At 42.0% G+C, this 24,478-nt stretch overlaps 1 protein-coding gene across 3 annotated transcripts in view; it reads right to left on the reverse strand.

Moving 5' to 3' along the window:
- Positions 1-24,478, reverse strand: part of ESRP1 (epithelial splicing regulatory protein 1) — a 58,200-nt gene that overhangs the window by 32,270 nt on the left and 1,452 nt on the right. For all 3 annotated transcript variants that reach the window (XM_065398950.1, XM_065398951.1, XM_065398949.1), the window contains exons 3-10: positions 21,709-21,822; positions 17,645-17,759; positions 7,242-7,340; positions 7,098-7,152; positions 3,850-3,960; positions 3,608-3,740; positions 3,451-3,493; positions 755-1,056 (exon numbers count right to left, since the gene is read on the reverse strand). In XM_065398950.1, the coding sequence (XP_065255022.1) occupies positions 755-1,056; positions 3,451-3,493; positions 3,608-3,740; positions 3,850-3,960; positions 7,098-7,152; positions 7,242-7,340; positions 17,645-17,759; positions 21,709-21,822 (972 nt within the window). The remainder of the gene's footprint in view (positions 1-754; positions 1,057-3,450; positions 3,494-3,607; positions 3,741-3,849; positions 3,961-7,097; positions 7,153-7,241; positions 7,341-17,644; positions 17,760-21,708; positions 21,823-24,478) is intronic.

Here is a 24,478-nt window from a genome sequence, read left to right on the forward strand (position 1 = left end):
GAAAACAAGGGGGTTTTTTTGGTTGGTGGTGGTTTGTTTTCTAGAATTTAGTCAACTCCAGGTTAAATTTCCCAGGACTACTAATTAATGTTATATACCACTGGAAAGCAGAGGATCTCAGCCTTCTGATGATACTTTACATGATTTGTTAGACACCTAGTGGTCTTCAAATGCAGGTCAACTCAAGAGATGAAAAGTGGGATTGTGAAGCTCTACTTGTGTGTCCCAATGATTCCAGATCAAGTGTACTTAATTTAGAAGTTGTTCTTGTAATTGCCAGCCCCCTGAAATCAGCCTGAGTGCCGCCATCTGCATCCCCTCCAGTAAAGGTTCTGCAAGCCAAATGAGGCCTTCCACTGGGCCTGTGCAAACCCTGCATGTGCAATAGGCTTGCCCAGGTATGACTGGTCAGAACTTAGTAAGTGGTCCTGTTGATAGTCTCTTAATTATGCCACCTGCATAGCTAGCGGGGGGAGGGGGGGAAGGGGGGAGGAGAAGGCAGTTTAAATAAAAACACAGTCACTAGAGTGAGCAGATTGACTATGCATACAAACAGGGATCAGAACTCTTGATTACGAAAGGCTTCACAAGGTACATTTTCTGACCTTGTCCACACTTTGAGGTCAAACAACTCTCCTCCCACAACAAGATACAAAGCAATTCCTCAAGACCTCAACCACACGCCAACCACTGTGTCCTCCTGACTGGTTCTTTGATTAGAAGAGCCCAAGATATTTGGAAGCTTTCACCCTACCTGCTGAACCTCTGCTGCCGTGCTCCTGAAGAGTTCAATGTACCTTTTACCCAGCAAGTCCTTATGTTTTTTTAGTGCATTTTGTGCATATTCCTCACAAGCAAACAACACAAAGGCATCTCCCGTTGGCCTGTTGTCAGGGTATGTGACAAACAGGATTCCTTCCTTTCCTCCTGTTACTGGGCAGTGCTGGCCAAAAAACGTCAGTACTTCTTCTGTCGTTGCATTGAAAGGAAGACCTCGCATCCGGACAATCACCTGGTTTTCTTTCGATAAAAACTGAGCTGCTTCATTGGAAGTACCTTTAACAAAACAACAAAATCCAAGTTGAGACACCACAGACACGTAAAAGACAGCAACTCCCTCTCTGTATGGATTGTTTGCACCTAGGGTATAGAACTGAAATTCACATTGTTTCTCCCCACTCAAAAGCCACCTGGAAAGCCAGAAGTGTCATCATATGGGACACGCCTCTCTTTGAAGCCTAGAATGCTGCTCCTTTGATTGCTTAAATGAGAGATTCACCCTCACCCAAGGGGGAAAGTAGGCTGCATTTACAACATTGAGTCTATGCCCAGTCAGCAAACACTAGTCTCTCACATAGTAGCACAGATGCTGCTGGAATGGCTTTTCTGGTGAATTCCAAGCCTTACTTTTAAATACATATTTCTGAAATGTTGTTTCAGACACCAAACTACCCCAGACAATGGCCTGGGAACTACCAGCAAAAAAGTGCATTTAGGAAGGTTCAGGAGTTTGGCTCCACCTTGATACAATTGTCACCTTTAGAAGCTTGCCAGTTTTGCCTTCAGTAACTAGATGGGAGTCTATCAGCATTGCTTACATTTCCAATGTAATACCACAGTAAAATCAGTAAAGTGATCCAAGGCATCCTATCTACAGCCAGTTGGGAGGATGTCAGTTTGTATTCTTATCCCAAAAGTTGGTTCTCTCTTCCCAAGACACGTCAGCTCTCCAGAGTGAGCTATGAAATAAGCAAGTCATAGATTGTACAACACCCCCCAGTCAACCTCAGAATAGCTGGTATGATACTTTGCTGCACGGACAGAGAGCCACAAACCTTATCTTCACAGGGTGAAATGCAAGATCCATCTGTTTGCCATTGCTCGTCAATCATATTAAAAACAAACACTTTGTGGGTGGAGTTTTCGTAAGTACCTAAGTAACTAAGGATCACAAGCCCCACTGAGAGTCCATAGCATTTAGGTGCCTTTGAAAATCCCATCCTCTACCTCTAGGATTGGGGAGAAGAGGGCCACTGGGCAAACCACTGACATATCCAATTTTAGGGATGTGTGCGCCTATGTGTTTATGCCAGACTGACCACCATGTAGACCCAAGTTCAACCTAGTTCTATAGCCATAGAAGTGCAGATCCAGCAGCAGCACAAGTGTATCTGCACTGCCTCCCAGGGACCGTCACCAAGGTTCAGGTGAGTCAGTTTTCATGCCTACTCAGTCCTTTGTCTCTACTGGAGTTGCCAACAGTGGCTGTTTTCCAGAAAATGGACCCAATTTACAATCTGTTTCCTAGTGTCCATCAGGAAACAGATTGTAAATTGGGTCCATCTAGTGACCTACTTTATGTCTAGACCAGGATTAAAAAAGGGAGGAGAAAGATGTTTAAAGCCAAACTTTAGAAGAGACACACATGCCAATCACACATACCTCTTCTAGTTTAGCCATACCCCTAGAAGTCAAAGGCACCGCTACACTCCATTACCAACCCTCTCAGCCACACATTCCCCTTCTAGGGAGCCTTTAAAAAGTTTCAGAGTATTGGTATCTGCTGCTTCTAAGTACTAGGTTACTGCAGCCTGCAGAGAACAGGGAAGCAGGTCATTCCTATACCAAGCCTGTCTGGCACCTGAGAATGAGACCCAACAACAGAGATGTGGGTGGCAGCTTGTTGAGCCTTATCCAACCCCCTTGGCTAAGACCAGTTGGGAGAGAGAGGAGTTGAGAGAGAAGATGGTGTGAGGGTTTACAAAACACTTTTGCACCCTTCCAGTGTTTGGTGATCAACTTTCCCTTGGAAGGAAGATCATTTTAGGATACAGGAAAAGTTTGAGTTGTTTAATAAAAACCAGTTTCACCCATCCCTAATAGTTAGCATTTATATTTTGAAACTCATTTGCTTTCACACAGAGATTTGTATACAACAATAGAGAACAAGTAGAACAGAGTTACATCACTGTTCTGAAAGAATCCAGGTTATGTTTTTCTATAATTGATTACATGGAAGCCATGGCCCCAGGAAAATTATGTAGCAAATGAAATTCAGGAACAAGTCTGGTAAGATCCTTAATTGACTGACTCCTTGAAAGGAAGAGAACATATTGAATTTATTTATGTCACAGTAGCTCCTCGGGGATCAGAGCCCCATTGCCAAGCACTGTATACACAGAATGAAGACAGTCCCTGCACCAGAGACCTTACAGTTTTTATGCATATTGATGAATCACAATAAAGGTGGGGGTGAGGGAAAGAACAGCATAAATTGTAAGACAGTAATGATCAGCAGAGTAGGTAGCAATCTCAGCACAACTACCTATGCATTCTATGAGCCAATTCAGAGATCACATTCAATAGAAGCACTTTATAATTTGAAACTAAGTTACAGGTGTTTATTGGAACTGAATCCCATCTCCACCCACAAAAGAAAAAGTGGATTACCTCCTGCAATTTTAAGGAAATCTTCACCTGTTGCCTTGTACACCTAGGGAAAGAAGGGGAAAAATCAGTTATATGTGGCATGGTATTTGTAGTCCTATCAAAGAGATTAAAACAAAAACAAAAACAAAAAAACCCCACAACCATTGCTGCAGCATACCTCAATGTACCGATTCCCCATGTGGTGCTTGTGTCTTTGTAGTGCTAACTCTCTATGCTCTTCACTTACAAACCTGACGAGAGCTTCCCCATTCCTCCTTCCTTGTACATTGAGACAAAGTGCAGCACCTCCCCTTAAAGAGTCAAGGCAAGGAAAAAGGAGACAAGAGTGAATCATTGAAGCAGAGCAAGCACCATTTCCGTTTTGCAAAGTCATAAACGTATATATTGCTGGTAACTAACTTGGCAATATTTAGGCCTTTGAAGAATCTTGCGATGTCCTGGTCAGATGACTGCCACGGTAAGCCTCTTGCTCTGATTATGGTATTATCATCTACAAGTTCCATCTTGCTGCTTCAGATAAAGCACAAACACACACTGAAGTTTGCCCATCCTCAATATCTACCACACAGACGGCAAGCAGAACTGTAAGCTTCTGAATAAATTAAACTCATGTTCAACTTTTATCAAACAAGGACTGAGGTTGTTCACACAGTTGGGAAGATTGCAAATTTAAGAGTCATAAGCGTGTTTTCCCTTATCGGTCTCATTCCATCCATCCCAGTGACATTTTCCCTCATTTCGGTTTACTATTCTCTACTCTCCCCGCCCCCCCGCCTTTTCCTCTCATTCTTTCACATTTACACCTATTCTTTGTTGGCAGAAACACAGAACACATGGACTAATTAAGCAGTCTATTTCCCACTTCCCCCTCTTGGTCTGTCTCTTTTGCTCCCCAGTGTCTCATCTCCATTACAGTTGTAGGTGTTTTTTCCAGGTGCTCCCCACCCCAGCCCAATGCTTTGCTTTTATGCTGTTCTCTACCCGAGCTAACAAATTAAATCACACCGTCCACTGCAGAAGTACTGAAAAATGGGAAAAGATGAGAAAATTAAAACAGAGGATATCCCACTTGTTCAGGACCACAGAGGAAGTTAGTGTCTGCATGGGGATTATTATTTATATTGTGGTAGTGCCTGGGGGCCCTTGTCATGAGCCAGGACCCCACTGAGCTCAGCACTGTACAAACCGAACAAAGACAGTTCCTGCCCAAAGAGCTTAGAATTCAAGTCCCATGCTCAGGCCACTATCATGCTAGCTCACATGTTGTTCAGCCACACCCGATGTTGTGGCTAGAGGTCACAATGGTGGCTCAGCGACTGACCCAGCCCCAGACAGCTGGATAGTAATCAGCAGGGAGTCTGCAACACCCAGGGCAGCTATAAATTGGTCAAGAGCATCATCTCTTTTTCCTCCTCAAAGGCCCCCCCCAAAAAACAAGATGCAAAAGCCAATCTAAGGTTATGTGATCAACGTGACTTTCAGGAAATAAGTCAGTGATGGACTTTCAGCCCTACCAACTGGCTTCCATTTCTTTACCTTTTTAAGGCTACCTTTGCATTAAGGCTAGAGATTTACTTGTCCTCCCACCTTTAAGGCAGGCAGCACTGCATTGTTTACATGCTGTTCATGTTGGGAAGTTTGGCTCATAATCAAAACGACTAGAAAGTACAGTTAAAAGAAAGTTTATTTTACTAGAGCACAGTTCTGCAGCAAAGGACTGATTTTGCAGCAAATTCTACAGCAGTGAATGTACAGAATATAAAGTCCATCAATTGTGCTCTGCATAATTGACTGGATATGACAAAAAAAAAATCCAGTTGCCATGGCTCTTATTTAGCTTCCTGGAGGAGTCATGGACAGTTGTGCTGCTAGCTTGGGAATTGCATCATGTAGCTTAGCTTTGGATGAGATGTTTCATTATGGGAAATTAGCCTCCTGAACATGGTCACTCTTCTTTCTCTCACCCCATCTCCCCCTGATGTAAAGAACATACATATTTATAGGAAGATGATCCTATAGAAGTTACAGCTGCAAGTCAATAACTCTGGTATCTATTGAGTTAAGAGGATACTCATCTGAATCATGCAACAGGGTGTTAAATTAACTTTTTGAAACCCTGGCCCATGTCAGGTGACTGGGACCCAGCAATAAACCTCGTGTTAGTGAGTAACATCCTGTGCATCACATCCAAGCAACTATTTGAGTCAAGTGTTACACAGCAGCAATCAAGGCAGACGCATTTTATAGACTCTCAAATAGGTAGAATTTTGATTTTGTGAATAGACTGTTTTGATCTGTGGAGTCCATTTCAACCATTTACTGGACTCATTTAAAGTTGACGCGTACAGAGGAAATTCCATCTTACAGACTAAAAGATGAGCAGGAGTCTATAGGAAGAGCACAAAGTTTCTGATATTTCAGAATACAAAATGCTTAACCCTTCTAAGAATATGCCTCTATACAGATTGCTCAACATTGCATTAACTCTTTCACTCTTCAAGCATCAGGGGGTAGTCATGTTAGTCTGTATCCACAAAACACAACAAGGAGTCCGGTGGCACCTTAAAGACTAACAGATTTATTTGGGCATAAGCTTTTGTGGGTAAACACCCACTTCTTTAGATGCAAGAAGTGGGTTTTTTACCCATTAAAGCTTATGCCCAAATAAATCTGTTAGTCTTTAAGATGCCACCGGACTCTTTGTTGTTCTTTCACTCTTGTATTCCATTGCAAACTCCTATCTAACTTGCTGCCCACTCTCATTCCCAGATTTCATTGTTACAGTCCAGATTTCTCCCTCCTATTAAATAGATTTTACCAGATGAATCTCATTATTTTCTGCCAATATTTATGATCTTTTTAGATCATAGTATTTCCCTTGCTTTACTGAGCTAGAAAGAGCTGCAAATACTAGTAGCATCTGTGATTATTATGACCACACTGTTTACTCCTTCTTCGAGATCATTCATGAAGATTCTAACTAAGACCAATTCTGACACTAATCTCTGTTGCAGGCACTGCTTAGAAAGCATTTAGCAATACCATTGAGAAGAATCTTAGATGCTAAAAAGAGATGAGTGAGATTAAGAAGTTTGCATCATAATTGGTACCATTGCAATTGCATAAACTGTGTTGTCATTACTAAACATATTTAAAAAGACACTAATATTTATAATTTATTAGAAAAATTCTACATTGCTTTTCATACTGTCTTGGACACATGAAGATACATTTGCATGCCATTGTTACATTGAGCAAATATTTTTTCCCCTATCACTTGAAACAAAGCCAAAGTCAATAGGGTTATTAACAAGAACTTATTTATCTTTGTTTAATAGGATAGTGTGCTCACCATCATCAGTGATAATTAACACCACAATTCTGGAGATAGTAGCAGCTCTTAACCAATACCGTGCAAGTCCAGCATAGGATACTCAGCATATAGTTCTGTTTTACAACCCCTCATCTCAGTTAAGCAACCTATTAATTTTTTTTTTTTAAAGCAGCTTCCCAGCAAAATAGAAGACACATTAAAAAATACAAAGACCACTTGCAAGTGTAGCCAAGTACAGAAATTTTAAGTGTAGGTCAGGTTTTGTACTTATGCCTTAGTTGTAAAAACACCCACACACACTCACTCCACTTACCAGGTACCACTTTCAAATTTATAGTTCACTCTTTCTGGATCTGCAAATCTGTGATCTACAAAACACGGCAGAAATTATTTCTCTCCCCAACATTCTGGAGAAATAAAGTAAAAAGCTAAACCCAAGTTTACTACTGTTGCTTACTGTATACTTCAGAAATTAGTGTTAAAATAATATTGCCCATATCTTCCACTTGAGATGCTCCAAAACGCCATGCTGGACTGCTCTTTTCAAGATTTAAATCTGTAAATTAAAGTTAAGTCAACAGACATTGAGTAAATGAATTTATAATTGAACAGAGAATTCCCCACCCCGTACATGGATCACCAAGCTTTCCATGGTATCACTGACAGTCAATTTACACTTAAAATAGTAAATCTGTGTTCTTGTTCATGATTTAGTTATCTTCACAGTTCAAACACCCTCCCCCAACCACTGTCACCTACCAGAATACAAGGTCATTTTAGGAAGCATTTGGTGACAGCACAGCAGAGATGCTAAAAGAGCTTCCACAAAAAGTGTAAGTTATTTGACAGAATTTAATGAAAGTCAAAGACCTTCTTGCATTCAGAATAGATTGGAGTCATCTCTTAAATCTCACCATAGTAATTGTACCCCCACCATAAATGCTCCACATGGATTAAAACCTTTCTTTCTGTGGGAAGGGAAAAGGCAAATTAAAACAATGACTAGAAGCTCATAAAAACTAAAAGAGGTTGCTTAGTACTTCCTAATATAGATTACATGGCACCTCTCACAATTTGCTCCACTCCTTGGAACTAGCATATCACTTCCTACTTGGATACAATTCAGAAACTTTAGAAATGGCACCTTCTCCAATTTTACCTACTTGCACAAAATTAAATAAAATAAATAAATTAAAAAAAAAAAAAAAGATTGCTAACCCAATACTGAAGTATAGAAAGGCTAATTGTTAATGGCACATCATCCTGGTAAAACACTGACTACCCTAACTCCTTCTTCCATTTGGAAAGAAGTCAAAGGGAAAGGTGAAGATAAACCCTCTGGATGGGAGGAACTAGCAGAAATGGTTTGTTTTGGATTGATATCTAGTGGATTTACTAGCTACCTTTCCGTCTTCAGAGACTGGTTTAAGTTTGAGTGGCAAATACCACCATGTTCACATGGTCATTTCAATTGTACTTACTATGTTATTTTTCTTCATTACATCAGACTCCAAAGTTCTTTAAAATGGATCAAATTTCGTCCTGTTGGGTAAGGATTTTTAGAAAGAGTTGGGGAAAGGTGGTCTTGCTTCAGTCCCACTTTTGAAAGCTAGTTATGATGCTTTATGTAAAGCTCTTTAGGAAATTCTTCCATATTTTTAGCTTTATAGGATACAGGAAAAATGTATCCCTTATCTAAAGCAGTGGTTCTCAACCAGGGGTACCCCTGGGGTTACACAGAAGTCTTCCAGGGGGTACATCAAACTCATCTAGTTATTTGTCTAGTTTTACAACAGGCTACATAAAAAGCACTAGCAAAGTCAGTACAAACTAAAATTTCATACAATTACATTTCAGTGCATAGCATATAGAGCAGTATAAACAAGTAAGTACAATATTTATATTCCAATTATTTATTTTATAATTATATGTTAAAATGAGAAAGTAAGCAATTTTTCAGTAATAGCGTGCTGACACTTTTGTATTTTTAGGTCTGATTTTGTGAGCAAGTAGTTTTTAAGTGAGGTGTAACTTAGGGGTACGCAAGAGAAATCAGACTCCTGAAAGAGGTACAGCAGTCTGGAGAGTTGAGAGCCACTGATCTAAAGGAAGGCACAGACATTCAAGAGAGGTACCAGAAACGGATTAGGCTATGTCTTCACTGCAGAATTAACTCAAGTGAATGCCTCTCAAATTAGCTTCTCTCAGGTAAGAGGCAGCTAGGTCTACACTTACATACGTCAGGAATGTGAAACAAAAACAAAAAGTAAAACACACCCCTAAATGACATAGCTATGCTGATATAATCGCAGGTGTAGGTGCAGCTATATTAACGGAAAAAAGCAGGGCCGTAGCAACAAAGAACGTGGCCCCCTCCGAACATATGTCCGGGCGGGGCTCCTTACATTTTTTTTGCCACTTTTAGGGGCCCCCTTCCTTGCGGGGCCCCCTCCGGTCGGAGGGCGCTCTCTACGCCTCTGGAAAAAAGCTTCTGTTAGCATCAATACCTTTGTTTGGGAATGTGGTGATCCTACACAGACAGAAAGTCTCCTGCAAATAACACTTCAGCTGCAGAGTGATTGCGTTAGCAATTGAGTTATGTATCAGGGGGTATGCATCCGAAGAAGTGAGGTTTTTACCCACGAAAGCTTATGCCCAAATAAATCTGTTAGTCTTTAAGGTGCCACCAGACTCCTTGTTGATTGAGTTATGTTCACTCAGGCTTTAGCTTACACCTCCTGGTGGGTCAGCCACTCGAGTTAACTGTATCACCACACTTGCATTAAGGGTGTGTGTGTGCAGATGGGACTTGAGTAAGGGACAACACTCAGGTTACAACTCGAGTGAACTCTGCAGTGAAGACAATCCCTTAGGAAGTGCTGTGGAGCTGGCACAGAAATGCAGGGCTTAACTCTATTAAGAGAGTGTTTTTTGTTGCTTGTCCATAGTCTGATCTACAATCAGCGATACAAAACAATATACAAGACATTTCAATATCTCCACATCAGTTGAAGTTATGGCTCTGATTAAGCGAGGCCTTGACCACTACAACTTGAAAGAAACTGAAATTTGTTAAAATAGGAATATAAAAACCCACACTCATGAAGAGTATTTTTCATTAATTTTTTAACTAATATTCTCATTGAATATACTCACTTTTTTCAAGCTAGCTCTATTCAACATATTTTTCTAGACTTTTTTCTATCCAAGTGTCCAATTTATTATATTATTTGGGGAAGGCTTTTTTTTTTTTTAAATCAGTTTAAGAGAGTTATCGCCAATATTTCTTTATTCTAGAATTCCTCACCTCACTTCATGCCACATACCGTTACCTAGTAGTACTAGGCCTAACTTCAGGATTGTTTCCTATCTATACTACCATCCCTCCTCAAACAGAGAAAGAAAAAAAAAAATCACTAATTCTTTCCACTTAAAGTGTGAACAAAGCAAGCCCCCCCCCCCCCCCCCGACCCCCACAGACTGGGGGAGAGTAAAAATGTAAGAAAGCGGGGGGGGGGGGGGGAACAAAAAAAAATCAAAAGTGGCTTTTTTAGTTGAAACAAACATTGTTTTAGGAAATATTCCAAATGCCAACACAGCCTTTGTCACCAAGCGTTGAGACACAAGGAATTAGTTTAGCTAAATTACGCATTTTATTTGTATTAACAGGAGTTGAGAGAAAAAGGTGGTCAACACTAGTGGGAGTAATTGGGATTGCTCTCATTTTTGCTGCTTCTTACCTGAGAGCAGTTTTTTTACAACCCTGGGTAAGAGAGAAATGGATCACTGTGCACATAAGAAACAAAACAAAACAAAACACAACAAATCAACAAAAACTTGCTCTGGATAAAAACAGATTCTGATGTAGCCAGCAAAGCGTGGATGACTGTTTGCATGTAGCAGTGATTTCCAAGCATTGTTTTCTTTTACTTTAGAAAAAGTTTTTTAATGTTTTGAGGGGAAGACTTTGTAAACGGTAATTTTTTTTTAAATAAAGAATAAGTCAAAAAGTATAATTTCATGTTGTGAATTCGGCTAGTTTCTCTCAGACTGTTATACAGAAATAGTCTATTTCCATAGTAGAGAAGAGGAAGAGGATGTTTAAAGAAAGTTTTAAGACTTCTCACTGCGGGCCTTGGCTACACTTGCAGCTGTACAGCGCTGTGAGGTAAACCTGTCTTCGTGCAGCTGAGTAGGGAAAAGCGCTGCAGTCTGTCCACACTGACAGCTGCCAGCGCAGTGGTGTGGCCACACTTGTAACATTTGCAACTGTGTTGGGAGCGGTGCATTATGGGCAGCTATCCCAGCATTCATATGGCTGCAACGTGCTTTTCAAAACGGGGGTGGGGTGGATTGTGACAGGGAGTGTGGGGGGAGAAAGAGTGCTTTTTGGAGCAAGTCAGCTCTCTATTTTGCAAGTTCCGAACTCCAGGCCCCCTGCTCATTCATTCACTCACTCAACGCAAGCTGCAATCTGTTTGCTTTTCTCTGTGGTACAAGCTTTGAAACCGGCACTTCCGCATTCCTGCAGCCGGTCACAACAATGGAGAGGATTGGCCACTTGACAAGGTGATTAGTACAGCGCTGCAAGCGTTTACACTCACACCCCTGAGTCATAGTAGCCACTCCGCTGCAGCTGTTATTCCTCTCGGAGATGTGGAGTACCTGCAGCGGTGTACCCAGGGAGATACAGCGCTGCAAGTGCCCTGCCAGTGTGGACGGGGAGTGAGTTACAGCGCTGGGGGAGGCTTTACAGCGCTGTAACTTGCAAGTGTAGCCAAGGAAAGAAGTCCAAAATAATTAAATCCTACGAATAATACCTGTGTAGATACAGGATGTGTTTACAACCCAAGCATAGGTACATTTATATTCCAACTAGAGTGAGAGGCAAAAGATAGGTGTTGTATTGTGTAAGTACAAGACTGGGAGCCAAGAACTCCTGAATTTTACTTCTCAGCTGTATCATCAACTCCTTCTGTAGCTTTGAGGGAGAGTCACTTCAATCACTCTACCATTTGTACAGATAGTTTCTTTCCCTACCACCGCCCTCCCTCAGTCTCACTCCACACTTGACCCATATGGCCTCCCTCCTCCCATTCCCTTTCTCCCTTCCCTTTTCATTTAGCTTATCCCCCATGGCTTTCAATCCTGGCACATATCCACCCACCCAAAATTGTCTCAACATGATAGTTCTTCAGACAAGCCATTACATTTGAGGGAACAAGGATCTTTCAATACACAAAGACCTAATTAATATACCGAGATTCCAACTTAACTTCCAGAAAACCTTTTTGGCTTGCAGTGCAAGAGCCTGAAGACTTAGGGTTTCCCCAAAAACTAATGGCAAGCAAGGTGGAAAGATGCCAGTGACCCAAAAAACAAAAACAAAAAAAACAACCCTCCCCCAAAACACCTCCCTTTTCACTTCCACAGAAACATGGTCCACTTTGAACCTCTCCCACATATCATATGGCAGATGTACCGACCTTCTCCATGAACAGTGACAGACCCTATCTATGACTGCAGAAACAGACATCCAACTATGAAATGCCTCACCAATGTCTCTCACACAATCATCTTCTAGAGGTACATCTGCCCAGGCCCAGATTACCCAATGTTCTCTCTGGGCACAAGCACAGGGGCCCCACCAATCACTGGGGGGGGGGGGGGGGGGGAAAGAGGAGAAATGAGAGGAGCTGCAACTCTGCACACTAGATCACACCACCACTCCCTCAAATTTGGCCCAGCTGCTCCCTCCCTGAGAGAGGGGCAGCCAGGCCAAACCTGAGTGGCACTGACTCCACATACCAGGTCACAACTCCACTCAGGTCTCACCCCCCCACTCCATTCCCATAGTGCACAGGACCCCAAAATTATTTCAGTTGGCACGGTCTCTGCTGTCCATTCCATGTCACCTGTCACCAATTAATTGGATCACCAATCTAGACTTGGACATCTAACATTTTAAGCCAAATGAAAAAGACTGACTAGCACTATGGGGCCCTAATCCTGGGTGATCCCTAGGCACCACAACAATAAATATGAATAATAGATAATTTACATGGGTGAGAGGATTAAGTTAAGATGAAAACCTTTCTGAGCGCTGAGTTATAGTTGTGTTCCATGTAGAGCTTTTTACAGCCTTCCTGATAGAGAGAGACTACTTTTGCCACTTTACTATCCAGATTCTGTTCAGCATGTTCCAATTTATGTTTCATTAAAAAAAATATATATATATATATATATATATATATATATATACACACACACACACACACACACACACAGATTCACAACAGAGCAATGACAACAGAACAGGAGTACTTTCTTCAGGGTATTAGACTATTTATCCTTCAATATATATTCCTCATTAAGACAGTCCGCCTCCCACTAAGCCGAGAAAGAAGAAAGACAGCTATTCTCGCTCCAATTATATCCTCTGTTTACTTGCCATTTAATGGCTTCTGCACGCCTGATCTTGAGGGAAAGGAGGATGAGTCTTCTGGAGACTGATCTAGGAATAGTCATGCAAGCTTTATTCATTCCACCCTAAAGGCATTCACAACAGTGAAAACTGGCTTAGCAAGTTCTGTAAATCAAGAAGTGCTGTGAATTAGGGAGGTACAGAGGTGCAAAATGAACACTCCCTGGCCTTCTGTATATTTGCACACGAGTTGAACATAATTTCCTGAATAACCACAACTCCTTTCTTAGCAGGAATGTACTTGTTTCTCCAATGACTTTTCTGTAGAGTTGATTTTCTTGTTACTGTCACATTACTTTCACTGTTAGGTCATGCCAAGAAAACAAGGTTTGCCACAAACTCAAACAGTAAAAATACTGCTTGATTCCATAATAAAGATAGCAGAGGAGACCTCAGAGAGAAGATTCTTAGTTAGGTAGCATCAGTTCTTCCTCAATTCCCTAAATTAGAGGTGGCACCTTTTAGAGCACTATTTCCCTTCCTTAGCATCCCAGCAGTCTTTAAAACAAACAAATAAAAAAACTACTTATGATTTCCACTGGAGGAGCGGGGGGAGAAAGCAGAGTGCTTTCACAGAATGGACTGGAATTCTTGAAACTGGAATCCCTTTCTTACCATAGATTGAGGTAGTTTTAGCTGATGAAATTGATTATAAACCCTCTCTAAAAGCAAAATAAGGTACCCAATTATTAATTCAGTTTAATAACTCTGTACTCTTTTTACAAGAGGTTGCTTCCCCTGCACAAGATACATGATCAAGCATAACATACTGTTATTTAACATTCTGTGCAAGAGGGCTACTTATGGTTAGTCAAAGAGAGACAATGAATACACACATGTGCAATACAAGTCTCACACACAAGGCTAGATTGTCCATGATCCTGCACCTTGTACAGTCACTTACCTTTATGTATTCATTCTCACTAGTGTATCATTCTGATTTGGTAGCATTTTATATAGTAATACTTCACCCTTATACATTTTTTTTTCTTCCACAGATGTCAAATCTCCTCTCAAAGAAGAATTATCCCCATTTTACAGATGGGGAAATTGAGGTACAGAAAGGCAAAATGACTTACTCAGTGTCACCCATCAGGCCAGTGGCAGAACCAGGAATACAAGCCAGGTCTCCTGAGGCCCAAGCAAGTTATTTATCCATTAGCCATACTGCCTCCCTATTCTGCAGTCAGCATACAAGGTACAGGGCAACGGAGAATTTGACTTACACGAAGTTCCACATTAGATTCAGACCTTGTGCCCTCTCCACTTACCAAATGGAAGATACTTGGTTGCTTTAAGAGCAGAGGGACTGCAGAAATTCTGCGAGAGTATGCAATATTTTTTAAGTTTCCTTTCAAGTGACTTCATACTCCACAGGTCTGGCTTTTCCCTTAAATGCCTATTTCAAGTTTGAGTTACCTTTCATTCAGAGTCTGCCTACCTTTACTACAAAATTCACTCATATTTGAAATAAAGTGCCTAATGTACTAATTTTTTTCCAGTGAAATGGGACTGTTTAAGTCAGTAATGCGAACAGAGAAGTAGCTTAATAGTTTACTGCAAATATTTTGCACATCGTTACAGCCCACCAATTAATGATATTGGTGCCATAAGTAAGCAAGCCACTTATACAGTGCTTTCCCCAACATCAGGAAACGATCATCTGCTAGAAATTTTTACCAGTTTCTACCACTATTTTAAGAACACAAATACTATCCCAGTCTGACAAAAATTAGCAGTCTATGAAACAAGCCACTCTGTAACAGTAGTTAAGAAGCCACATGAACCAACCAACCAACCAAAAAACAGAAAGCCTACCATGAGAACAAAATCCATTATCCAATCAAATTAAGCACACGTAGAAGAGACAGTGAATATTTTAGCCATTTCACATAAACAGAACAGGTTTACAATGAGAAGTCACCAAGGTAAACAGATCTACAAATCAGTCAAATAATCTGGAACCAGAAAGACAACAAAAAGCCACAAACAAAACAAATCACTGAAATTATATGTTTTCAGAGAGGTGTTCAATTAACTAGTCTATCCAGTTCAGAACTGAGGTCTATAATATGGTGTTTTGTTGAAGCTCCATTGGCAGTAGAAGCAATGGGAGCTACAATATAGGCCTTGTCTACACTGGCAGTGGCATGTAGGGTATGTGTAACTACATGCGGCAGTGAAAAGCGGGCTGCACCTGCACTGTGGTGTAGCTACATGCAGCACTGGAGAAAGGCTTCGGTGCGGGGACAGCAGGGAAAGGCTCCAGCAGCTTCCCATTGCTGGAACCTTTCCTCACTGCCTCACCCCTGCCAGAGCCATTCACTGTGGTGGGGAAGGCTCCAGCAGTGGGACACTATACTGCTAAAAACAGTAGTGTAGATGGGGATGCACTGCTTGGGCATGTAGAGTATATACCCTAAGGTTCTGATGTGTCTTTACTCTATTTGCTTAAGTGCCTCACCATCTACACTGCTATTTATACCCATGCTAGGGGGTGTGCAGCATATCTGCACATAACAGCAGCATGCAGCATACATATAGTCCTAAACTAAGCTTCAGGAAGTCACTAGAGATGTAAGCACCATGCCATCCAACCCCACTCAGAGTGGGTCTAAGTGACATTTAGAGGCCAATGGCCATGGAAATCTTCTGGTCAAATTCTCCCAATACCAAGAATGCCCTTGTGTCTTGGCCAGTACTATACTATTTGGGTCACTGAACATTTGACCCTCCTGTGATTGGTCAGAATCTCTGCTACCCAGAGATAAGAGGAAAGAGGTACATCAGACCTCATTTCCCATTGGATGGATAAAACATCTCTCACCAGTGCAGTCTCTTTCAAGTGCTTTGTACAAAACACAAATAGTTTATTGTTCAAGGATGCTGCAATAGATACACTTTGAAGCTATATGAAGTAAGCTCTTTGAAGCCGGGAGTTTTCTTATGTTTTCTAAGAAGTTCCTTGCATGTTTGCAGACAACAGTAGTAAAAAGATACCATTACCCCCTACTCCTGGACTGTGTAGGAGAACCTAATAAATGGAGGAGATACTGTATATTAACAAATCTACACACGTGTTTTAGGGTAGTGAGATAAATAAGGCACATCTCCCTTAGTGGAAAAGTTAGTTACACTGTTCTGACATCTGAAGCTACTTTCAAGCTTTGGATTCCACAGTTAAAACATTGACACAACAACAACCACTTTATGCACTGTTGCTACATAGTCATGTAAAAAACTGCAGTTATTTCCTATTTTTATTTAGGCTGTACTATCTCAGAAGTCACTGTGTGGCAGATGCCAGCTTTAATGGTAATCACTGTACATGTACAACAGGTGTTTACATATGGAGTGTAACCTAGTCAACTGTTTCTCACCAATATTTGTTTTAGATTTGAAAACTGAGAAAAGTATTTTAAATTCATATCCCTCCTGGCCAGTCAGCCTTTGCAGGCTCCCTTTGGTGGTGTCATTCGAGGAGCCAAGCGTTTTCTGCTTCTGAGTTACAAAACAGGGATGTGTGCAGAAGTAAGAGACAACACTAGCCACCAGGGAGGTGGAAGGAAGAGTCTAGCCAGAGGACATTTCTGGAGGTCAGTTTCAGTTGCTATGGATTGTCTCCAGTGCAGACTGAGAATAATGCAGCAAAGATTTTAAGATCCATATTTAACTGGGTTACTGGCTACTTGAGAACAGTTTCTGAAAGCTTTTTTAGCCATTGTATCTCCATACTAGAGAAGGAGAGAAGACAGTGAAGAGATAGGATTCCTAGTCTAGTTGCATGTTAGAGGGTATTCTGTGCAGAGTTTACATGAAGCATCATGTGTCTGGATATCTCAGGTATTAAAAGCAACCCCATGTACCTCAAAGGCTGAATACCATAATTGCTTCAGAAATAAATGTTCCAGAAATTAAAATGAGCTCCCACAACATCCATGATCTAATATCTGCCAAACAAGGCTGAAAAAATGCTATGAAAATTGGAAGCATTTTAAATGCACTCTGTTAACATGCAAATTTTATCTCAGTGTTTCCTTTCAAGTGTTTTAGTAATTAGGAGTCAAGGTTTATCAAAACTTGACATTAAACAAGACACTAAGGCAGTGATTGTTAATATGGCAAAATTCAGAGGTAAAGAAGAGTTTCAAAGTCTCCTATAGACTGTTCAAAGCTTTTGCAAGGTACCACAAATTTTTGCATAGCTACCAGAGACAGAAGCATATTTAGTAGGAAACCCATTAATGACTCAATATTGTTTACTAAATTATATCATTCCTAAACAAGCATTATGAACACTCCTATGTTCCTGGGCTGTGTTTCCAGAAGTACTAGGCTGCCATTATAATTCAAGTTATGATTTTTAAAAAGGATACATTCTGTCATGGCAGCAACATCCAGTTTGTCAACCTCAGATGAGTCAGGGCAACATTTCTTGAACTCTTTCCGCAAGTCAAAAAAGGAGTAGAAGCATTCAGGCAATAAGATATTCTGTAAGAGGACATGATAGTGACTGTAAACTAAGGTGAATCCAGTCTATGTTCTCTTGAGTTGTCACATTTTACAACCAGTTTTCAAGTAAAAATAGCCACACTCACCTGAGTACATTATAGCACATATTTTTACAAGGCTCTTCTCTCAGTGACTTAAATATTGTTATGAATCTTTCTTACTCAATAAGTCTGTTCCCTTGGTATAGTCAGGGATATTTGCTTCCTTTACTGACAAAAGGGAAGGTTATTGCTGCTTTTTATTAATATCACTAATGCTGTGGATTCAATATAACTGTGGGAGAGCAAATAGATACTATTACACCACCACACCTAACAGTTCTTGGTTCCAATTTTCATTAGTTGGCCCTATCAAACTAGAGGGGTCACAGCTCGCTTTACAGAGCCCAAGCAAACTTTCAGAAGACATTTTAATTTTATAGACAGCATATTCAATGAAGGGAAGTCACAGATTCTATTTGCAGAGTATAATCACACTTCAAATAGTTGTTTTGGCTATTTTGTAAAACAGACAAATTATAGCATGATGTGGTGTAAAGGTTTTGTCAGCATGTGCTTGTTATGGATGCATTACTAATGAGCAGCAAAGCCAAGAGTGAATGTATACAGCTAATCTCACATAAGTGCCAATAAAAGCCATTATACCCTATCACTATGTATGCCACATAAACAAAACTATTTAAGAGTTTGAGTAATTCTTCATTCTATGGTATAAAGGCAGGCTCCCTTAATACCACGAACCCAACCGCACAAAGGGAAAGAAAATGAATGCAGGATAACCTCTAAAAGTAACCTACAACATATTTTTAATACATATAGGTGTCATGTTTTAAAGTCTAACATCTCATAACCTTCCAGGAACAGAAGTATGTGCTGTATATTCCACTCCAACTCTTTTTCCTAATTGTGTGATTCTATCAAGGTTAACAATGGGGGTGGCCCGGAAGAGGAAGTCAGATTCCTGAAACCAGTCGCTGGTGCATAACTGATTATTGCTACTCCTTTTACAGCAGGCAAAATTTTTATTTTATTTTGGGGTATGGAGGAATTTCACATTTGGGGGAAAGAGGAAACTTTTTTTTTTTTTTTTAAATACATTGGATTGATTAAAAAAAAAAAAAAAAAAAAAAGGCAGATTTCTTAGAGGTTGGGAAAGTCTGAAGTCATCCTAGAGGGGATTGATTAGTAACAGGCAGAACACAAGTGGGTTGTCCCAGGTACTGAGTTGGGGGAGATGATGGATATTTAGGAATTTCCTTGTAAGATTTTTTTTTTTTTTTTTTTAAAGTTCATTGAAAGCTATTAAGTTTTGGAAGAGGAAATGTCTTGAGTTAATTAGCATGGAATGGTGTCCACACGTAAAAGTCCTTATTTGTATCTGGCTGAAAAGTCAGTATCTCCTACAGCCATAAGCTTCCATGTTTAGTTCAGCTGTTCATGAGGTAATGCTTCTTTTCCAAAAGTCAGCAAAACAAGATCCTTGCATCCACAATTTAGTGGCCAATTTGTGTATTGGGGTACTGTGTATTGGGATGAGAGGGTGTATGTATGTGTGTGTGCGGGGGGCGGGAGGTGCTGTTGGAAGGATTTTATACACTAAGAAGTTGGGTTTTGGCTTTAGAATATTGATAGGTATTATGTTAGTGATGCAAATTCCATCTATTTTCAGAAATTTTGCATTTAAGTGCAAGATCAGCACAGATGTTAGAACGTCATTTTCTTGTACCAACCCCACCAGCAGGGGAGGGCAGGAAGAGCCCCACACATCAATGATTTTTATTATCTATGTGTACTTAACTGCTACAGCCAGACAAAGTCAGTACTAGCTTACCGTGGGCCCTAAGCAGGAATATTCTGGGTCGTCCCCCAAATGCATAATAAAAAGTGAATAGTGGGCCTCCCCTTTGACCTGCTTGGGGCCGTAAGCAATTGTTTAGTGTGCTTATATGTTTAGTGTGCTTATACCTAGTATCAGCTCTACAGCCAGAGTAGCTGCATTTTTCTCTATTATAGAAGTTATGAACTACAGGTTCTTTTCTCCTTTAATTGCAACATACTTTTAAAACTGCTACTCTGGCTCTCTTATTTTAAAATATAAAAACTGAACTTTTGTTTCATAAATGTCACCCCACCCATGCAAACTCTTATGCAAATAGTCAACCTTCGGTATTTCCCAGTTGTGGTTTCATGACACTTCAGTCCCCCGTCCCCCCAAACTCTATTCTTAATCATTCAGTATAAACTGAACCTGCCTATGTCATAACAACCACTCAAAGTCAGGGCCTGTTGAAGTAGTTCATATTGGACATCCAAAACTGAGGCACACAAAAACAGCTAATGATTTTTCAAGTCTTGGTTTTAGTTTACACTTAGGGTTTAATCTCAACATTTTGTTATCCACAAGAAAAGCCAGTGACATTCTGTAGTTGTCTGTTTGGTTTAATCTATAATCAGCGCAGAGTAGATTTCAAATTACCAGCTATTTGTGTTGAAATAGCAACCGAAGACCCTAGCCAGCATTGAAGTCCTATTGTTCTAGACACTGTACAAATACATAGAAAAGTGTTAGTCCCCCCAAAAAATCTTACAAACTAAGATGACAAAAAACAATTTTCAAAGATTCTGTATTTTTTTTATTATGTACTTAATCTAATTGTATGGAGGATAAACTGCATAAAATAGGTAAAGTGTAGAGCAGTTAGAGAAATAATTCTATCATATGGAGAGAAAGGTATAGTTATTAAAATATGGTTTATTTTTTCATGTTTAGAACACATCAGATAGTATGAAGTGATTCATAATACAGGAGCATTCTCTGTTTGTTAAACTGACTTTTTTTGAATGATAAATACCAAATAGTAGCAGCAAGTATTACATTAATAAATAATCTGATATCGCAGTTTGATATTAGCAGTAAGATTTACTGTTTTACTAGCATCATGCTTTCAACCATTTAAAGAAACAAGACACAGAAGAGAATGAAATGCATGGGTCAAAAACATCAGTGAAAACAGAAGACTGGAATAAATCTGTAGCATGATTCTTAGAATATTGTTAGTTCTTAATGGTACTGAAACACAGAACTGTGCTTGATTGCACTGCAGGGACAACCATGTTATAACTGAGGTCCGTCTACACAACTGCAATTCTATTGGCAATAGAGAAGTCAGATAGGGACTTGCAAGTCTATTAGTGATTGGTAATTTTGGAAATCATCAAATTATAGAAAATTTGAGGCAGATGATGAAGAGACACATGATCTCAGACCAGTGTTTGTCTCTTTACAAATACAGGCAAGTACCATTATCAGAGTGCAAGCTGAATATTACATAAAGACTGAACGCTTATCTTTAGATCTGTCAGCTTTCAAAGTTTCAAAACAGTATGTACAACAGCAATGTTAAAATCGTAAATTTTTCACAAAATAATTGACAAGTCCTACAAATTAGTTCCTGTATTAACCCATTATAGCAACCTAAGGGTTTTTGTACATGGGAAATACCAGTATAGAGTAGAGTGTGAATTTAAACTGCTGTAGTTAAACCAATATGACTCCCGATGTGGACATACTTATTCCAGTACAGAGGACCTTTTTCTGTTTTAGCTTAAGCCACTTCCAAAGCTGATAAACTAAACCAGAAAAAGGCCTTATTAAACTGAAATAAGAGCATCCACATGGAGAATTATACTGGTATAACCACAGCAGTTTAACTATATCATTATAACTGGAAAATTCCCCAGTGTAGACAAGCCCCAAGAGTCTAATAAGCTTATTGATGGATGAGAGATTTCTCTGTTATGACTATGCTGAAGTAGACTCATATTGGGCATCATAAAGCAAAAAGAAGCTGATCAATTCTGCATTAAAACCCAAACACCACCACAGTAGATCAGTCTTAAGGAATGTCTAATGAGTGCAACCACCTTACCTTTTTGGAAGCCTCAGGATGCAGAAGCTGTCTGATCTGAAGCTGTCCATCAGTACAGAGACAGAAGGAAGTACCTACACCAATATTCAGTTCATTGCTCACAGACTGGTTAAACTGAAAGTTGAAAAAAATAGACATAGTACACAATTATGAACTGCTACACTTTGTTATGAAAGAGTCAGTGTAAGTTTCAGATCATTGCAACTTGTTGAACATGAAAAGGTAAATGTTCAGTGCTATATAATGCTCTTAATAGGACTCAGGGCACATTCCTATGCTTTATTTAGGCACCTAAATACTATGGGCTAATATTCAAAGCTGCTGAGCCATCACAAATCCGATTAGAGTTAATGGGGACTATACATGCCCAACACGCTTGAAAGTCATCCCAAAGTATGTAGGTACCTCAATAGGGCATCACAAGCCTAGCTTTAAGCACCCTAGTTCGAAAATTTCTGCTCAACTCTTTAGACTAAAGCTCCTGGCAGTGGCTGAAAGTTGGGGGAAGTTAATGAGGTGCAGCTCTTCACTGTATGGTGAGCCGCATTGCAGCAATGAGTTATGGAACCTCCTGGTTATTAGGAAAGAGGAACAGAGCACCCCGGTGCTTTGTGGAGATATGATTGGTAACGCTGGAGCCTGTCTCTACCCCGGCTCACATGCAGAGAAGAAATAAAGTTTCAGTAAGTTTAATAAAGAAATTCAAAGAGAGAACTAAAACCCAACGACCTTCAATGAAAGGGCCCTGGGAGAGCAACGGCTGGGTCACTCTGAACTTAACCTTCGCTACCCCAATCCGAAATGGGAAGAGAATAAGGCAGGTTCAGGGGATCCCAGGAGGCCCCTAGAGGTGCCGGCCTCTCCCAATGCGCTCATCAGCCACCGGGCGCCCACATGGCCCTAGCAAGAAGAGCCTTCTTCAGCTTTCCAGAGGCTGGGGCATGGGGTTGGAGTCGCAGCCTATCTCCTCCTCGCATGTTTGTCTTCCCAGCTAGACCATCTGCAATAGACCTATAGAGAGAGAAGCCCTCCCTGCCCCTACAGAAAGAGAGGTTCAAGTATCCCACCCTAGGGAGACCAGATGTCCCAATAAAATCGGGATGCATTTGTCCCGATATTTGGCGCAGGGCTGGACTGGTCAACCTAGCTGGCAGGCTCCCTACCTGGCTCCAGGAAGCGGCCGGCAGGACCCTGCAGCCCCTAGGTGGAGGGGTGGCCAGGGGGGTCTCCGCGTGCTGCGTCCACCATGAGTGCCAGCTCTGCAACTCCTATTGGCCAGGAACCGCAGGCAATGGGAGCTGCAGGGGTGGAGCCTGTGGGGGCGGGCAGAGCCCCCCTGGCCACCCCTGACCCTAGGAGCTGGAGGGACCTGAAGGCTGCTTCCCGGGAGCCACCCGAGGTAAGCGCCTCCCAGACCCTGCCCCCACACCTCCTCCCCCAGCCCTCAGGTGAGAAGGCGAGTGGCGGGCGTGGGGGAAGGGGGGTGGCCAGAGGTAATGGGACATACATGGCATGGCCAGACGCACATTGGTCTGCCTGGCCCTGTACTGCCAGCGTGACCCTTCCTGTTGGGGGCAGGCCCATGCCGTGCCACACAGCCCTCCCACGCAACACCCCCCAGACTGGCTATGCCCAGCACCCTCGCCCCACAACTGCACAGTTCCCTGCACACCACCACCTTTGCCCAGCACCACCACAACTGCCCAGCACCCCACACAGAACTGCCCTAACACACACAGATCTCCCCCTCCCACACTACCCAGTGCCCTTCCACACAGCCCCACCACCACAACTACACAGTGCCCCACACAGCCCCCCCATTACCCAGCACCCCCCCCCAAGAGGCCCCCCCACTGCCTAGCATCCCAAAACACACAAACCTCCTCCACTGCCCAGCCCCCCCGACACACACACAGATCTACCAGACACTCACTCCCCCATGCCCTGGCCCTGGGAGGTGAGGTGATGGTCTGAGCCAGCAGTGTCAGGGCCGGTCCCATGGCAGGAAATCACTCCGGTCCCTTGGGTAGGGTTGCCAGGTGTCCAGTTTTCAACCAGAACGCCCGGTTGAAAAGGGACCCTGGCAGCTCCGGTCAGCACCGCCAACTGGGCTGTTAAAAGTCTGGTTGCTGGTGCTGCAGGGCTAATGCAGGCTAGTCCCTACTTGTCCTGGCACTGTGCTGCGCCCCGGAAGCAGCCAGCAGGTCTGGCTCCTAGGCGGGGGTGTGTGTGTGGGGCAACGGGGCTCTGTGCGCTATTCAGTGAAAGTGAGTGAGAGTGGGGGAAAGCGAGCAATCGGGGGGGGGATGTAGTGAGTGGAAGGGGGGAGACCTCAGGGCAGGGACCTCAGGGCAGGGGCGGGGCTAGGGCATAGTCGCCAACTTCTCTTGGCACCAGTGGGTGCTCAACCCCCCTGCCCCGCCCCCATTCCAACCCCTTCCCCAAAGTCTCTGCCCCAACTCCGCCCTCTCCCTGCCCCATTGGACTCCTTCCCCAAATCGCCACCCCGGCCCCGCCTCTTCCCTACCTCCTCCCCTGAGTGCGCCACATTCCCACTCCTCCCCCTTCACTTCCACAGCTTGTTTCATGCGCAAGCACTGGGAGGAGAAGGGGGGATGCTGCGGCAGAGAGGTGAGCTTGGCTGTCGGTGCGTCCAGAGCACCCACCAATTTTTCCCTGTGGGTGCTCCAGCCCCGGAGCACCCACGGAGTCCGTGCCTATGGGCTAGGGTGTTCAATTTTGTGGGATTAGAAAATTGGCAACCCTACCC

This window comes from Emys orbicularis, chromosome 2 (genome assembly GCF_028017835.1).
Source record: "Emys orbicularis isolate rEmyOrb1 chromosome 2, rEmyOrb1.hap1, whole genome shotgun sequence".
Classification (NCBI taxonomy): domain Eukaryota; kingdom Metazoa; phylum Chordata; order Testudines; family Emydidae; genus Emys; species Emys orbicularis.